We start from the raw sequence: 18,883 nt of genomic DNA, 5'->3' as shown, positions 1-18,883 counted from the left end.
TGGCCTCAAACGATATGGGCTTTAACTTGGTGGGCTGGGCCGTCGTGGAGAAGGAGCGGAGGGAGGACAAGCCCAGCGGAAAACCTACTTTGAGATTCGTGCAACCATCAATAACTATTGCATCTACTCTCAAAAAATAACTATTGGATCTACTGAAATCCTAACCCACCACGCTCCTTCCCTCCCGTGCCTCCGCCGCCACTCTGGCTTGCCCGCGCCGCCCCCAGGCGGTGCCATGGGCCTTGTTTGGTTTTGTAGCATGGTAAGAAATAGTAAACTTAAACTTTGATCGTTAATTACGGTGTCAAATAAAGTCAGTTTACAAAACCAACTTCAGAACCCCTGCGCTAGTGACCCTGAAGAATTTAATGAGGTCTTTGACCACGCGATTAGAAGATGATTACTGTAGCATCGCTGTAGCAAATTATCGATTAATTACCGTCATTAGATTCGTCGCGAAAAGTTACACCCATCCCTAAAAAGTTTTGCAAATAGACTTCATTTAGTGCTTCATGCATGCGAGATTCTTTTTTTAGAAAGTGTGCGTGCTAGTATCCTTGCCAAACCAAACAAGGCCATGGTAGGGGCGCGGCGCTGCCACCCCCGCCATGGTTGGGTTGCGCGCCCCTCCACCCCTAGCGGTCGCCGCGCCATGGCTGGGTTGTGCACGCCGCCGCCCCTGGCCGCCGCTGCGCCATGGCCGCCGCGACGCCTTGGTCGGGCCGCGTACCGCTTGCACCTCGACCAGGTCACCGGAGAAGGAATAGATGGTTCAACAATTTGAATTTATCATTTCAACATTTAACATCTACAATTTTAACATTTTATCTATATAATTTCAACATTTTGAAAGTCGATGTTGAACATATTTAAGAAAAATATTGAATAGTTTGCGGTAGCTAATTGGCTAAATGGGTTTTAAAGATGAATGACTTATCTACATTTCACAAAATGTATAGGAGCCCAGGCCAGTCCAAGTGTCCCGTTCTTTGCTTTTGTTTTTCCTTTTATATTTGTGTTTGTGGCCGTTTCCTGAGCTGATTTGATTCTTGATTCTGATTTACATACTTGAACTTTTGCAAAAGTCTGATTTTCAATATTTAACAACAAAATCGAGTAACAGAGGTACTCGACTATCAAAACCTGACAAATTTGGCTCTTGGATGGTTTCGAAGGCAGTTTTGCATTTTATAAAAAAATTAAAAAAGCTAATTAAATATAAAAAATCAAAACTAATTTATTTTAAATCAAAAAATATGAAAATATTACCAAAATTTTTATAAAAATGTAATCTATATATTATTTCTCTATTTAAATCATAGTTATTAGATAATAATAGGCAACTACAAGCAACTAAATATTGTAAATATAAAAAAATTAATCTGAATAATTGACAACTACCGTGCTAATAGATTGGTTATATTTTAAAAAAAAAGTTGATATCTATTTTATAATTTTTTATTTATAATGATTTCAGACCGGCATTTTTAGTTTAAATTTGTATACTTTTAATTCTCACAAATAGAAAACCACCTTCAAAATCACCTATGGGGCCAAAATTTCCCTGTTTCAGTAGTCAGATGACATCTATTATCGGATTTCATAATTGAAGGTTGAAAATCAGACTTTTGTGACAGTTAAAGAGTGTAAACCGGACTTTACTTTAAAAATAATAAAAGTTTGGTTTACACCCGTGAATTATAATATAAGTCTGATTTTCAACATTCAACTACAAATCGGATAATTGAGGTCATTCAATTGTTCAAACCAGAAAATTTGGCGTGGTTTTGAAGGTGGGTTTTCATTTTGTGAGAATTAATAATATTCAAATATAAACTAAAAATTCATAAGTAATTCATTTAAATAAAAAATATGAAATGGGTATCGAAAGGTTTTTAAAAAAATGTAACATATCTATCTGTATGATACTTGTCAGTTACTCAGATTCAATTTTCCATGTTCATAATATCTGGTTCCTTATAAGTATGCCTAGTAGTTTGAAAAACTAAGATTCAAATAGAAAGATAATAGATAGGTTACATTGTTAAGATTGAAATAAATTATTATTGATTTTTAGAATAATTAGATTTTTTATTCTTTTAGTAATACAAAACCATCTTCGAAACCAAATTAAGAGTCAAAATTTTCCAATTTCAACAGTTGGATGGTCTCTGATATTCAGTTTTATAGGAGTGTGTAAATCAGATTTTTTTCAAAAAAAATGGAACTCTCTTTTCATGAGGAGAAAAATAATTTTAAACTTTATGGAATTTATTTAAAATTAATATTTATATCTATAAATAGATTAAGTAGGAAAATATATTGCATAATTAACATAATAATACTTATTTTGTAACATAAATGTTAGTAATTGTTTGTCATATGCTAGTGGAGATGTATGTGGCATAGACACGTATTTAATTTCTCTTCCATCAAGTAACACTGTCATTTATTTTCCTTTCAAAAATAATTCACGTCTTTTTTTCCTTCCATAAATAATGTTGTTAATTATTATCTTCTCAAAACAAATAATGACACGAATTATAGGTGAATGCATGTGCAAAAAAGTAAAATATGTGTTCAATGAAAGTAATACGTGGGGTACAAGAGGTGAGGATAAAAAATTATACTGGTGTAAAAAGTATTAGAATTTTGGTGGAAAACATTGACGAAACAAATCTCCTCTCTCTTTTATCAAACCTTTTGGCCTGATAAATGGGGCTTTCGTGAGAGGTAAGCTGGGTCTAATCTTGTTGAGAAAGGGTTTCAATTGTTTCAACTTTTTATAGATAGATAGATAGATAGATAGATAAATTTAGTCAAACAAAAATTGAACGTGAAATTGTTTGACTTATCGGAAAGCTAAGAGTTGCATTATTTTGGTGATGGAATGAGTAAATCAACATATTTACTTGTTCTAGGAAAATCTAAATTGAAAGGTACAACTACTATCGTGAATGGTTCGAACCTTATTTTCCCCGCTGGCTCCGCCATTATTAAGAGCATGTTTGGTAGGGAGCTTGTGAGAAAATTGCTTTCGATCCATTAAATTAATGCATGAAAATAGGTGAGAATCACACACTATAATGATGCAACTAACGTATTACCAGTGTGTTGGAGGTTAAAATTGGCAATAACCGAGGGCGACCGGAGGTTAAAATTGGCAATAACCGAGGGCGACCGGTCTGACCAGTTGGGCCGATCGGTCTGATCGGTCTGGGCCTGTAATCCGAGTAAGGTTAGAGTTTTGTGTTTAGAGTCTTATTGTAACTCAATTTGGAAGGAGTACGTCCTCCCCGGCCTATAAATATAAAGACTGCGGTCGATTGAGGGTTTCTAACCACAATCGAATCAAAAATTACTCTCTTTACTCAATATTTCAAACCCTAGTTTTTCCAACCCATTTGCTGTTCTTTGCTTGTCTCTACGGCGTTTAAGGGCGTCTTGAGTGGCCTGCCGATCTCAAGACAATCCTAGTTCTTCAAGCTTCGACGGGGTCTCTTTCGAGCTCGAGGTTTTAGGTCTTCGCATATTTCTGCCTTCAACCGGTCTGACCGGTTGGAGCGACCGGTCTGACCAGTCGCCATTTGAAGTCCGCTGGTGACGATCATTGCGTGTGTTTGACCAGAAAAGCCTCAAACACAGTGGACACGCCGCGTGGATGCAAACACGAATTCAAGATGCTCAAAGCATGTTTTGGTGCCACGCAAGATCATTTTTGGCCCGCGACACCTAACAATATGCCGCGTCGCTCGAGTGGTTGAATCGCTTGCAGATAGAGGACGACGGAGATCTGAGGCATAGCACGGATCATATGCAGGTGTCCATGCTTCGTTGGTCGTGTCGTGTTTCTCGAGAGTGAAAATTTGTGAAGACGCATATCAGTTCGACCTTCCTCCCAGCTGGTATGATTAAAATATTTCTAGTGAGCTTTAAAGCCTAGGGTAGAGACAGGTGTTTGGCCGAGACGGCCCTGCGCGGCGCGGTCGGCTCGGCTGCCAGCACTTGTCGGCCGGCCATGCGCCACCTCGGCCCCCTTCCCGCAGCTTCTTCGGCAGCCGCAACGATAAAACCCAAGGAGCGCCAGCTGCTAGACCACTACTGCGGCTGCCCGGCGGGCACCGATCTAGTAAGCTACAACTACAAGGCACACGAAGCTCCGATCGAGAAACTACTGCGGCTGCCCGGCGGGCGATCGATCGAGCACGGCATGTCGACCAACACCGGCTCCCAGCAGGCCCCCCAGCAGGTACGCATCGCCCGCGATCAGTTCATAATTTGACGATGAATGATGATCTCTGTTTGTTGATCTTGGTCGATCTTTGTACATGTTGCAGAACGCCGCCGCCGACAAGGGTCCGCAGCAGGCCGACACGGTGACGAAGACGGTGCAGACGGTGGAGGTGCGGTCGTCGGCGGGGCAGCCCGACGATGAGGGCGTGCTCCAGCCCGTCAGGGTGGTGCACGAGATCCCCGCCAAGGACGCCAAGAACAACCCCGGCGTCAAGCAGGACTAGCTAGCTAGCTAGCTGGCCTGGACCATCGTTGGTAGAGTGTGTTTTGTGATCTTCAGAGATCCTTTTAATTGTTTGAGACTACCGTCAGACATGGAAGCAAATCGGAACTATAATATGGCTTTCCTTCATGTTTTCTTTCCGGAAATAATACAGAATAAACAATAACTGTTGCTCGATCTACGCGGCGTGCTTCATTTGTAGATGTGCGATGAGCTTGTACTACTGCAGTCTGATTTAGTTTGTTCATAGCTGCTCTCTCGATTCTAGATTATTAGTTATTTTATTTTTCTAGATTTATATATTTTTCTATATATTTATTTTGTATATTATATGTACGTGCATTACAAATTCTATGAATCAAGAAAATTATACTCAACGTTTTAAATTATAGTTCATCTGATTTTTTCAATCTCAAGTTTGATCACTCGGCTTATTCAAAAATTTGTGCAACATATCACTTTTTTTATTGTGGTTTTGCTTTTTATCCAATCTTAAAAACGATATTGTGGTTTTGCTTTTTATTCAATCTTCAAAAATGATTTCAATTTAACTATGTTAGCACAATTTTATTTTAAATAAGATGAGTGATTAAATTTGAGATAATTTGAAAGGAAGGAGTATGTAGGTGCATTGCAACTTCTATATATCTAAAAAAGTTAAAATGATTAATAAATAAATCTAAAAAAGTTGAAATGACTAATAAATCGATGACTAATAATTTAAGGTCGAGGAAGTATAATCAAGCATTATACTGTTCACAACTTCGATCAAAATCCTCTCATCAAAATTATATGTAGGTCAAGACCGAAGACTGGGACCAGGCAGCGTGACCGACATTTTCTTTCAGGCCATCGCGCCACCCATGGTGCTATTCTCGGTTGTCATGTCATGTATTAACGAAGAAAGAGGTGAAATAAGTTTCATAAAAATGAAATCCTATATACACGATTACTTAGACAGATTGTGTCTTGCTTGTAACCTAGAAAACAACAATAGGTAAAACTATGCAATGAGGGAGGACTGTTTCATCCTAATTTCAAACAATTTTAGATGATGCGTCACTCTAGATAATTGTGTCCATAAAACTTTCACTAAAAATGGTCTTACTGTGTCCGCCGAAAGTCGCTTCGAAGCGCCCGACCCTTTGTCAATGTGGATCGTTCTGAGCTGTAAAGGTTTTCAATTTTAAAGTCTGGTAGGAAATTACTGTGTAGCTATAGAACATTCAAAGGGTTAGAAATTAGCCCTTTGCGGCGATGAGCCGCCTGCTAATCTCCACGCAGTGAAAACACGATTGAATTTATCGATACAAACTTGCAAGATCATAAACGACACCGGAGACACGATCTTTGTTGACGAGGTTTAGCCAAAAACTACATCCCCGGAGCAATAACTACGGGTGTTTCTCCCCAATACCGCACCACCGGCCGCAACGTGCGGCCTCCCTCCTACGAGCCTGTCGCTATGTCGCCAGGGGCGGATACAGGAGGGGGGCTCAAGCCCCCCTAAGCTCCCCTAATTACACGTAAAACACTGTATTAAGACCTCCAAATCACCATTAAATCTTCACACAAATCAACATCTCTATTGTTTCAGCCCCCCTTCCTCCAATCCTGCATCCGCCACTGTATGTCGCCATGGTTACAACAACATCCCTCCTCTCATATTTATGAGAAGGTCCGAGTTTGACACGAACTCTACCCTATACTGTTGAATACAACTCAATCCTATTGTAACCGAACTCGTACAAATATTCGACACATACTGAACACAAAAAATATAGCAATTGAGGGTAAAAAGGTGTGAACTTCTGTTAGTGACTTAAAGTAGGTGAGAAGTATCTATAAATACTCATGAAACTATTATTGAGGGGGCGTTTGGTCCGAAGTTAATGGAATACAAGTGACCGTTTTGGAGCTACTGTGTGTTTTGGTGGGTTCATTATCTTAACACAGGTTTGTTGTGTGTTTTCGTAGGTTTATTATCTTAACGTAGATGTTGTGGCGCTACTCGATTCCGAAGGATACTCTACCAACATGTTAGACCTTAGTACATACTCTATTTGGAAAGCTTTGCTACATTTAAGCTTCATTTGAATACACCGCGACTAGAGCCGAAACCCTGTGTCGCCTAGGGGAACAGATACACGTTAGTTGCCAATCGAAGTTTTAGGATAGTCCATCTCTGGAAGCTCTAAAAGCCACAGTCTCTCTCAAATAGAGTTATGTCTATAATAAACTGCTAAAAGCTAAAAAAATAGAAGTAAATATACCGGAGCAGGTGAACGCTCTCAAATAGAGTTACGTCTATAATAAATTGCTAAAAGCTCAAAAAATAGAAGTAAATATACCGGAGCAGGTGAATGCACGTCTGGTCGCGCTAAATGAGTAGTGCACGTCTTGCACTGCCATTTGCTACTTGCATCTATTTAGATCAACGCATATGAGAGGATGTCACTTTCATAAGTGACATGAGCACTAGAAAGAATATATTCTTTAAATGATCATTACTCTCGCATTGACCGTTTTAAAATCTGTTTGTACCATTCTATTTCTTAGAATTAAATCTACAAAACAAGATCCATATTTGATATGTTTTGAAGTTGTTTTATGCGCCAGTCAAGTTATATTGATTGCAAGTAGTAATTTATATACAGCTATGCAGCAATTTATCCATAAAACTCAGTGTACAAATTGATAAATGGTTTTTATTTATCCAACTTAGCAACATACATAGATGCAACGTTTCAAATTTATACTCTATGCAACTTATATTGTATATCTATTTTTTTATAGTGACAACTTTAGACAAATGTATCAACTTGTAAAGATTTGGTAATAAATTATTTATAGACAATATCATATAGTATACCTATTAACAATTTATATAGAGATAATATGATAACTATATAGATACTTCATAGAGCTAAACAAGATGGATGATAAAATTATTTTTTATAGCAATGTATCTATATAATTTATTGTCTGATTCACACATAAGTTGTTACACACTTAACACATAAGTAGCTACTACACATTCATATAAGTTGCCAGTTTGTAAAAAATATTTCAAAATATATGCATCAAGGGTCTACTTTTGTAGATCTTATCGAGAAGAATACAATGATGCAAGCGGATTTGAAATCGGACTAACCTAACGAAAGTTATTACATTTTTTTAGCCCAAACACTATAAAAAAGCAGGGCCTCGTTTAGTTGCATCTGTAAATTTTTTGAAATAGAATCTTTCCACATTTGAAGTATTAAATATAGACTAATCAAAAAACTAATTACAAAGCTCATCTGTAAACTACGAGACGAATTTATTAAGACTAATTAATCGGTTATTAGCAAATGATTATTGTAGCAATTACTGTAGCAATTTAGTGTCTAATCATGATCTAATTAGGTTTATTGGATTCGTCTCGTAATTGACAAGCAAACTACGCAATTAATTTTTATTTTATTTAAATTAAATACACCATACATATAAAATTCTCATTCGATATTATAATTTTAAAATTTTGAAATTTACAACTAAACAAGGCCTAGTGGGCTGCGGCTGCCTAGTTTGTCGGCACTCCACGCCAGAACAAGTCGTCCGATATTATTTTTCATTGAAAAATAATGACACGTGGAATTTTTTTTTGAAAAAAAGAGACGGATTCTAGTTGGACCTTGTGCTATATGGACTGGGCCGCCCAAAACTAGGCACGGAGCAGCAGTTGGTTGAAGTGGGCCACTCCCACAGCCACCTTCCCTCTCCTCGGTTGCAGCAGCAGGCAGGACAGCAAACGCGAAGCCAGGGCAGCGAGCCAGATCTCGCCTGCCCGCCGCGGCCGTGACAGCCACCGTCACCAGATCGGACGAGGCGCCGGAGCTCCAGGAGTCCACCGCGGAGCAGGAGTGGCAGCAGATCCCGAGAGCAGGAGCAGTGGGTAGCCGCCAAGGCAAGAAGGAGGCGGCGAGGATGCTGCCGACGACCGCGTCCAAGGGGCGCGGGCCCGCCCGCTCCGCCCCGCCGCTCTTCGGCCCCTACCTCCGCCGCATCGTCAAGGTCCGTAAACCTCGCGGGACGCTTGGCTCTCCCCGAAACCCGAATCCACTCCGTCTCTCTTGCAACCCCTCCTCTGCTCGGGCCGCCTGCCGATCTGGCGTCGCGTCCCCGCGCGCTCGGAGGGACGTGAAGCTTAGATTCTCGTTAGGGTTTGGTTTCCTGGATGAATGCGGGCTCCCCGGGAGGAGGATCCTTTACGCGTGTGGAGTTCATCGATTTCATTTAGGGGTTGAGGCTCCACCCGTGGTGTGCCTCTTATTAGGTTGGGTTGTGCCTATGCGTTCCTTTGCATCAATGAACTAGCACGCGATACTGTAATGCTGTTAATTTGGCCTTGCTATCTCTTACCGAGTCTTCTTCGGTGCATCAATCAGCAGAATACACTGTATAGGTTTACAGATCACTGATGCTCGCAGTGCTTCTTGATTGGATTCAGTATTGCTAATTGCTCAACTCCACTTCTCAATTTTGGATGTTATAAGTGCTATTCATTTTAACAGTTTGTGTTGCTCGAGTTTGGCTATTTGCTCAGTTCAACTGTTCTTATAGTATTGTAACCCTATTGAACCTCGATGCCATTAAAAATGTATTTTCATTTTGCACCTTGGAAATTCTGAACTTCAATTATTGTCAATGTGGCAAGAAGTGTACTTTCAATTTTTCTGCATTTTTGGTCACAGTAGAACAAGGAGAAAAGAAAATAAATACTCCCAAGGAGAGAAAAGGAAAACCTTCTTTTGAACCTAGTTTCTGTACAACTTTTTTGGTATTGGTTCTGAATGTACCACCAGGCTCACAGTAATGTGCATGTGCTTTTTATATCTTCAATATGGTCATGTGGAAAGTAATCTAATTTTGCTATTTTCATTGGCAGTGGCAACAAATGGATATTGAATACACATTTTGGCAAATGGTTCATCTCTGTACTTCACCAAAAGTAGTGTACGCATCCTGCACTCAGTCTAGTTCTTAATTGTTTGTATTTGCTCTGTCGTCATACTTACACGTTCTGTAAGTATTATTGGCACAATATAAACTGATAAGGATATCATACAACTTATTACTTCATGCTTTGAAAACTTCTCAATGCAATTTTTTTTGAGTCATAACTTGCTAAGTTCAATTCAAATATGCTTTGGTTCTGGAATTTCATCTTTTGGGCATACCTGATACTTAACATTTTCTATTAAAACCCTGGAAAACTTTACTTTGAAGTTTAAACCCAGATAGTCACATGACAGCACCTCCAAGAGCCCCATTTGACTACCCACTTAAAACTGGACCTCACGTGACACTCCTGTGCCTGCAGTCAAAGCTAAGCTGGCTGGCTTATTACTGAGAATGCCTTTCCCGATTCATTTGTCTGTTTTTAGTATTATGTCTTAAGATGGATGATTTATGTCTTGCGTTCTTTTTCTTCGTGCCCATGTTGTGATTAAGCATCTGACTTGCATTTGTCTATTTCTGGCATGTTACTATATGGAAGACAGCTATCAGCACACCAAATATCACAAGCGTATGTGACCCATTTTACCTTTCTTATTACCAGTTGATGCATGGTTTACCAACATAATTCATTGTAAGCATAAACCATTTCAAAATTTCACTTGTTTTGATTTACATTTTGTTTTGAGTTACAGATGTTCATTTCTTTTTCCTTGTTTTGGACATGTGATATTTCTTCATGAGTACTATTTTTCAAAATAAAATTTTGTGTATATATGCTAGACCATCTGATATTTTCTTATGAAGAATAGTTATTTAAGGACCTTGATAAGGATATTTATTTTTTTTCCGATTTTGACAATAATTCTGTTTACATTGTTTTGAGGGATGAGGTTGATATACTTGAATCTCATATGATGTCTCTGATTGCCTTTATCCCTGAACAAGAAACAAAATGTTTCTAATTACCTATGTATGTAGCAGTTGTTAATCTTCATTTTATATTATATAGCTGATGCTGATGAAAGTTGCATATTGGAGAAGTTGATTTGTTAGTTAATTGTTGTTTTGATTATTCAAAGAACATGATATATGCAAATAATTTGGAATATTGCCCCTGCCATTTCACTGTGTTTCGGTGGTCTGGTCCCTTGTAGGTGTGAGTTTGTAAATTTTTTCTTAGCTCTGTACGCTCCTCACTCTGGTCCAAGGTGAGGAGTGTTCATCTTGTATTTGGACCAGTGTTTCTCTCTTAATACAAAGATACGCAGTTCTCCTGCGTGTTCTAGAAAAAAAATTTCACTGTGTTTCCATTATCATTTTATGACAGCTAGCCAAGACATAATAATATGACAACCACAGCTGGTAGCATTTGCATGAGAACTATGGATTCTCAAACTCACCTTTGTAGAGCTCCTCCTGAGTTCACTATGCAATTGATCTTTGATATTGAACATACCCCTTATGATCTCTACTTAAGCTTACACTGTTTGGAATTTGTGTTCTGTCAATAGTATGCATGCCGCTTATGACTCTGCTTTGCATTCAGCATTGTGGATTGCTGAGTTTTTTTTTCCTTGCCTGTGATTTCAGAAACAAAGAACCAGTGGGCTCGGGATGATCCTGCATTTGTTGTCATCCTGATTCTTTTCCTCGTGTTCGCAACATCAGCTTACTGTGCAGCGTAAGTTCTTTAATACAGTAATATATATTTTGTTTATGAATACATGGTCATTGAAAGATTATATGATATTTAGTTTGGCTTTTCTATTAAACTATTTCTTTTTAAAATGGAAATATCATTTTTTTAATACCTACAGGTATGGAGAGAGTGCCTCACATGCTGCTCTAACAATCACTTCGGTTGTGTTCTTCCATTTCTTGTTTGCTGGGATAGTTTTGGCCACACTTTGCTGGTAAGTATCTGGTTTTGTAGTGTCCTGCTTCATGCCATCATGGAACCCGAAAGACAGCATTGATATGATCCCCAGGGTTGTGTGAACTGATGTGCAAGCTAGATCAGGATTAATATTAGTCACCATTACTACCTTTATTAACTAATAACTATCTTCAATGCGTTACCTGAACATGTCTAGTGCTATGTATAAATGAAGTAAAAGGAAGAAAGAAATGCTTGAGCTGCAAACTATTAAGAATGAAATAAGCTCTATCGAAGATTGCTGTTGTGGGATGCTAGTCACATGGGGCTGCATTGACACAGCTTAAATTTTGCACTGCTTTTAGAATTTTACTCCTAAGCATAGTGGCTTTATAGGTTTTAGTCTACACTGTCATGCCTCTGTTCTATTTCTGATCAAATTGCTATTATCAGAACATATGCTCACCTTCCATTGGGAATCAGAATTATCATATGCTGTAATTGGATGCAGGTTTCTTACAAATTCTTACTTGAGAGAGGAACCTAACAGCCATGTTGTTGAGCAACGTGTGGAGTGGTAATTTTCCTATTCTTTGATATTACTTGTGTCATGTGCAATTTAGTTATCCACTGCATTGTTGTTAAGGTGGCAGCCAATATCATTAACAGTGCACAAAAAATTCTTTGCAGGCTCTATGCATTTGATGTTCACTGTAACTCGTTCTTTCCTGCGTTTGTCATCCTATATGGTAAGCAGTATCAATATATATTTGTCTATTTGAATGTTTGTTTGCAACTTGTATGGTATCTAATTTTGCAAGTTTTTATGATCAGTGCTTCAATATTTTCTGTCACCTCTGTTGGTCGCGCATGGCTTCTTTCCAGCACTTCTATCGAATCTACTCTTTGTGGTGGCAATTTCTTATTATCACTACCTGAACTTTCTAGGATATGATGGTATGCAGTTCTAATCTTTTGTTTTTTTCAATAACTTGATCAAGTTTATTTGTGCACTTCTTTCCTGACAAAAATCAATATTCCGATGTAGTTCTTCCATTTTTGGACAGAACAACATTCTTTCTGTACCCGATTGGTCTTGTCATCATCCTATCTCCACTTAGTAAGTGCATCCCTTTGTACCGTTTCAAACTGATCTGCTGACAACTATCTCACATGGCATCCATCCTCATCTTGCAGTGATACTAATAGGGTTCAATCCGACAAGATACTTTCTAAGCTTGTACTTCGGCTAAGGCTGACAGCTATATTGCTGAGTACAAGAAAAATATGGTGACAGAACTAATGGCAGATTTGGACACATACTTTCTGAAGTAGTAGCAGTTTAGATCTCTTGTGTGAACTGGGGGTGAGCGAGGTTCAGAAAAGCTCGGAGCATTCTTTGGATGTATCAGCTGCCTGCGGCAGGCCAGCATAGAAGAGAAGAGCCTTTTGATTGATATCTATATCCCTTTTTGGTGTCAACTTGTTCATAATATGAGCTGTTTTCTTTGGTTTGGGCTAGTGACCAGTGTATAATTCTAGTGGGAATTACAGTGTTGTACTATCACATTGGCAGCATGATTGCACGTATCACGCTTTACATCAGTCCTTGCCAAGTTTATTGTTTCACATGCTGGTATCTCGCCAAATTCCTAATAACCATGGCCAGCGCTTGTATTAAGTTCGTTCCTTCGTTCTTTGGCAACATAAAATATTAACCTTTTGGACTGTTGCTAAGTTAAAATTGCTTGTTCTATCATTGACTTTTTCACCGTCCAGATTTTCCCAGGCAAGGAATTCTGCGGTCAGGGTTTAGGCATGTGTGTTCCGTTCAGTCCTCTTGTTTGCTGTATTTGGGCTAATTTCTGTTGTGTTTGTTTCTCTTCACTTCCGGCCCATGTCAGTAGGTGACGGATGCATTACGAATTCCTAACTATCACTCGAGTGATTATTCCTGTCTAAAAGCACTCGATTAGTTAGTAGTTCTGGAGACAGATACATTAGTACTAGTAATACAACGGGCGGTGTCATCCTCATCTTTTCATCTGTCTACGCTTGGTGCATGAGTTGAGAGCTCCGCTAGCTTCAAGATTAAAAAATGTCCGTCTCGATTAATCAATTTTGTCAGACGGTTTTCTATATCTGCCTCGGTTAATAAAAGGTGATCGCTTTGGTTAATGCTGCTCATTAACCGAGGTGGTTATTTTTCCTGCCTGCCTCTGAGGATTTTTTTAGGGGTCACGGTTAATAGTTTTTTTGTAATAGTGAAAGCGACATGGTACTTCAATTGCAGGCTCGAGTCTAGTTGATCAATAAGTCAGATCGCATGTGTCGGCTAGCCGCCAAGTCAATAGTTATCCCTACTAACAGAGGATGGTGCACTCCCATTCGCATCACAATTAGTCGACATTTAAATTACAATTAATTTACACACAAGTCACACTTAAATTTGGCATGTATTCTTATAGGAAAAGTTGATGTAATAAAAATCGGGATGCTAGAAACCTCTTATAGTGTCATAACATCCATTTTTTTTTGCAAAAAGATTGATCTAGTCTAAGCCATAGATCTTAAAGTTCGATGGCTGAAAAGGCATAAAGATTCCTATCCTCTAAAACACTAAGATGCAAAATTAAACCCTGTTTGGTTCTCTAAAATTTAAGAAAGAAGAGGATTCTGATTTCAACTTACATATGAACTGCCAATAAACGGATTTGGTGTAAAATTTCAACTCTTGGTTCATTAAAATATATCAATACATAGTACTCTTTCGGTGGAACCGTGGAAGCTACTCACCCATATTAAAGTCTTTAACTCAGCAATGTGCTCCCATTTATGGCTAATAATTTATTTGTTTTTGAAAAGAAATCCATAGTTGCATGAGTATTTAAAATAGATAATAGTACGGGTTTGATACCTTATTATGAACTTCATCTTTGTTCTTAATTTCGTTTTATTGTATTTCTGAATTACTTTGTGAATTTGGATTTCTAGATGTAGGGGCCACAATTTATATTTCACACCAGGGCCTTAAAAACTTTGGTACAGCCCTCAATTCTTTGCCCCTGTTCCCTCCGCTCCGGTGAGCTTCCAGGTGAAAGCCTTGACCTTATTTGTCGGATGACGATGTGGCGCCGCTTTCTTCCTGGAGGTGTCGTCTTGGAAACTTAATGGTGGTGGCTGTCTCTCTCCTTGGAGAGTTTTCGCTTTTGTGCCTACCGTCTCTCGTTTTGTCTGCATTGTCCGAGCTGCATTGATCATCATCTGGCAGATGTTTTGCCGTCCTTCTGTCGCTAGTGGATACTTTGCCGTCATTGTGCTCTGGCGGATGCTTTGCCACCATCATCATTTTGATGATCACTTCAGGCGGATGCTTTGCCGCCTTGGTGAGTCGGGTGGATGCTTAATTTGCCACCTTTATTGTGTCGTTGAACTTTACACGCTTGGCGTTGTAGTATCTTTTAGCAGGTTCAGTTATGGTTGTGTCTAGGTTTGTCAGTTGTTTGTGTCTTCTCCATTTTTTTCGTTGTTCTTGTTTGTTGTATAGGTCGCATGCCACTTGCTCGGTGGTACTATGTGTCCACCTTAATGGTCTCTACCTATTAAGATTTGTAACAGTCGTATTGCTTTGCTCTTCACGAGAAAACAAAATCAAAGATGTTCCACCACACAAATTGTGAGTGAATCGAAGGTAGAGAATTCCACAAGCAGGGTCAAAATTTAACTAGTTGCCATAGATCCTTGCCGTAGGGTTTAGCCCAGTAGATACTCATGCAGGTTTGTATGGATAAAGTCCTTACCTTTCTTGAAAAAAACAAATAACTCATATTTGATTCTTTTCCACATGAAAAATTTACTGACCTTGTCTCAACCATGTGTTTAATTTGTGGGCAAATAACCAAATAAAATTATTATCCAAAGGTCAAAACATAATACAAAACATAATATTCGTTCCACGAAGCAAATTTTTTCTAAAACAATCTAAAACCTTTCTTGAATGACCGATGGTACAGTATTTTACTTCTCCCATGATCAACAAAAATTAGCACGTCACATAAATCCCAACAATACTGCTAATAAAAAACGACTACAAAATATGCTACAACGTCGGCTATTTAGTAGTACTACACCCGAAAATTAGTGATTATTCGGTAGTGAGCCATTCAGCCAATCATTCTAAAATGTGTAATACTACATGCCGGAACAAAAAAAAGAAGAAGAAGAGATTAAATGCTTGTTTTGTTGCTGGTATAAACAGAACGGTTGCTTAGCTAAAGACATGGGCACCGCTACTCCCTCCATCTCATGAAAAGTGCAATTTTGAGTTTGAAAAAAATTTCATAAAGAGTGCTATCTTAGAAGTTGGATCTCAACTATCTACCTAATTAAGTGATCAAATTTGATTTTCATACCAAAATTAACTCCATATGGAAAACAAACGAGGGTAAGAGAGCATTTTCACATCACCACTAATCTGTCCAAAAAAAACCCCGAAAGTTGCACTCATGGGACGGAGGGAGTAGATAAGAAAGTTGGAGTCATGTGAGAAACCAACTCATGCAAGAAACAAAACGAACCAAACGGAATATAGAGTGGTGTGCCCGTTCTAATGAGGTGACTGCCACCTCCGGAGAAGCATGCTCTCAAAAGGAGGGGCTAATTTTAATTTGCCATGGCATTTATTGGCATATTCCTTGTTTGGGTCCTTTAATTCTCAAAAGCAACATATGCATGACATATAACGAATTGAGCACCAATGAATGAGGAGCCCTGCTATGTGCTGGCCGTTAGATGCCCATCGTGAATAAATAAATAATAAAATGGAGAACAAATCTTTGAATGTTAGTTAATGCTAACCAAAAGCTATACACCAGCATGCTTTCTACTAATTTTCTTCAAGTGCATATATAAAGTGAAGTAAGCTTGTTGGGAAATAGCCAGTGGAAGCAATGATATGTGCACATCCAGTCAATGGATTGGAGCATGTAGTGTGGCAAGTGGAGGATGTAGAAAAGAAGGGGGGGAGAATGTTTATGTGCCAAAATATTTGGTCTGAGTGGGTTGCAGCTTGCAGAGGCTGCTGCCTAGATTCCATCAAACAGGGGCGCTGTTCCCCTCTGCTAAACCACCATTAATGATGGTTTAGGTTTTAAAATGTTGACTTAAAATCAATATATTTTGTATGATGGGATGCTTTTGATGTGAAGGGAAATTAAACAAAAACTCTGCAAATTTACCGATTCGTTTGTGTATAAGGATCGTCTATAATTAAGTTGTTTTACCATCTCATCATAAGGTTTGTTTTTTATATTTAGATTAATCATCATTCTCTACGTTGGAAAAAATTAGATAAGAGTACAAGTATAGTATACTACCGCAAAGGACCTATCTTATTATTGAAGAGTGATACTGATTTCATCAGCTGTAGAGGGTGTTGGAATTCAGTTACACAACACACAAAGTACACTATTATTGCCTCCTAATCAGCATACAAATTCTTTATGGTTTAGTGGGAGCTCCAACTAAACCTTATCAGAATGAGCATGCTTTTTTTACCTAATTTCCATGCACATTTTCATGTAAAGAGGGGGCGCGTCGTCGGTACCAATCAGCAGTGTTAATTTGATGAGCAGTTAGGAGTCGGGACCGTTTTGAAACCGTTGGGCCAGAACCTTTTCTGTCTTTGGTTCTTTCCTTCACATGTAAGATATGGTGAGATCCTGGCTGTCCAGTTTGCAGCAGAATCTGTCTAATTCACATGTAAGAATATGCCCCGTGCAGAAATTAAATAACATTAAGTTCATAACAACAATTTTATTAACTTCTGCATAAACTGGCATCATATTAATTTGCTATTATTCGGTACATCTGCTGGTGGATCGGAGTTATAGGTGCACATACTTAAGAAAATAAGATGAGGCTTTGTGCTTCCTTGCATTGCAGAGGCAAGAAATTGCCTTCATTATCTAAATGATACATCTACTCACCACTGGAGTTCCTTTTTAGTGGACGAGGTGGGTGTTACTCATCGTTAGTTTCTTTCTCTCTTAATTAATGGCCGACGACGGTTCTTTAGTGATGAATAGTATATTATCAATGCGTTGCTACAGGTAATATAATAGACTTACGCAATACCATCAATTTTATATTCATATATTCACTTTTTTTTTGCGGCTATCATATATTCACTTTATGTATAGGTCATACCTTGATTGTGCGAAACATTGATGGTCTATGTTACGATTGAGATTCCTGTCAGACCCGGGGCAGCATGACTGTTTACAGGCGTAAAACATTCTAGAGTAAGGGACAACACATGGGATGTAATGTACCTTACTGTATGGTAACTACTAGGACTAGTCGAATAGAAGGAAACGACCCGATAGTCATTGGGAAAGACTCCAATAGTAATCGACTAGGACTTTCCATATAACCCTGCATCCTCAGACTATATAAGGGCTGGCAGGGATATGTGTTCCTATCACTGTTCGCCTACAGGGCCGTTTAGCCCATGTACACACCGTGTAAATGCTACACACTGTTCGCCTACAGGGCCGTTTAGCCCATGTACACACCGTGTAAATGCTACAGTGGCTGGCCGTGTCCGTTTAATCAGCCGATTACCCTGTTTAGATCATTTAATCTATTTAAATGTCCATTTAGTCTGAATAAATAGCTAAACGCCGTTGTTTAGCATTTACCATTTAGGCTAGCACTGGTTCTGGATTAGAATTCAGATTGATTGTCCGTGTTCCGATTAGAATTCAGATTGATTTGTCCGGACTCCGATTAGGATTTCGATTGACGGACTAAGAAAACATTACTTGCTTTAAAAATAGTAGAGATTGAGAAAGAATCATTTCCCATACTGCTATCATATTATCACCGACTAGAGTATTAGACAATTCTTACGAGTGGATAGAAATACACAGCCCGCAATCACCTGCTGGAGACTCTCATCGATCATTTCGACATCCTGCAGTGAGAATATAATGCGACCAGATTTTTGCCCCCAAGAAGCTCGATTAATTCATACTACGGTTCCATTTTGAATTACTAGCATACGACTGTTGCGAAGCACCTCCAAGGCAACGGTCGCAATTCAAACACGGTGTCAAGCCGGGAGGTTTCGGCGGCAGCTTTACGAGAGTGTGATTGCCGTTGTGGAGTTGTGTTAAGAGCAGCTGCTGTTGAGTGCTATTGCTGAATGTTTGAGCTGAGTTGGCATGATACGGCGCTCCTAATCCAATCTTCTAATCCAATCGGTCGAAATTATTTGTTTTTGTTTGCCCAGTCTAGACTTATTAAAAAAAATCAAATTGTAACTTGCATGTGAATCGAGTTATTGTACCATCAACTTGGTCAGCAATTTCAGATGAAATAAGAATCATATGCAAATACATCTAACTCACATTTGAATTGAGTTTGAAACAACCCATAAGGCAATCCTTTGTTGCTTCCTAATAATCATCATACAAATTAGCTCC

At 38.8% G+C, this 18,883-nt stretch overlaps 2 protein-coding genes across 2 annotated transcripts; both read left to right on the top strand.

The window, feature by feature from the left end:
* Positions 1-3,988: 3,988 nt before the first annotated feature.
* Positions 3,989-4,893, top strand: LOC120695992. Its single transcript, XM_039979173.1, has 2 exons — positions 3,989-4,249; positions 4,338-4,893. Exons 1-2 carry the CDS (start codon positions 4,019-4,021, stop codon positions 4,515-4,517), a joined length of 411 nt encoding a protein of 136 aa, XP_039835107.1. The 5' UTR covers positions 3,989-4,018; the 3' UTR covers positions 4,518-4,893.
* A 3,343-nt stretch (positions 4,894-8,236) lies between these two features.
* LOC120672319 (protein unc-50 homolog) lies at positions 8,237-13,025 on the top strand. Its single transcript, XM_039952655.1, has 10 exons — positions 8,237-8,572; positions 9,447-9,514; positions 10,063-10,088; positions 11,111-11,201; positions 11,338-11,433; positions 11,908-11,973; positions 12,087-12,145; positions 12,231-12,353; positions 12,445-12,516; positions 12,594-13,025. The coding sequence occupies exons 1-10, from the start codon at positions 8,486-8,488 to the stop codon at positions 12,647-12,649; spliced, it is 744 nt and encodes a 247-aa protein (XP_039808589.1). The 5' UTR covers positions 8,237-8,485; the 3' UTR covers positions 12,650-13,025.
* The last annotated feature ends 5,858 nt before the right edge of the window (positions 13,026-18,883 follow it).

The sequence above is a fragment of the Panicum virgatum genome, chromosome 2K (genome assembly GCF_016808335.1).
Source record: "Panicum virgatum strain AP13 chromosome 2K, P.virgatum_v5, whole genome shotgun sequence".
Classification (NCBI taxonomy): domain Eukaryota; kingdom Viridiplantae; phylum Streptophyta; class Magnoliopsida; order Poales; family Poaceae; genus Panicum; species Panicum virgatum.
This window is presented reverse-complemented; position numbering and strand designations above follow the sequence as displayed.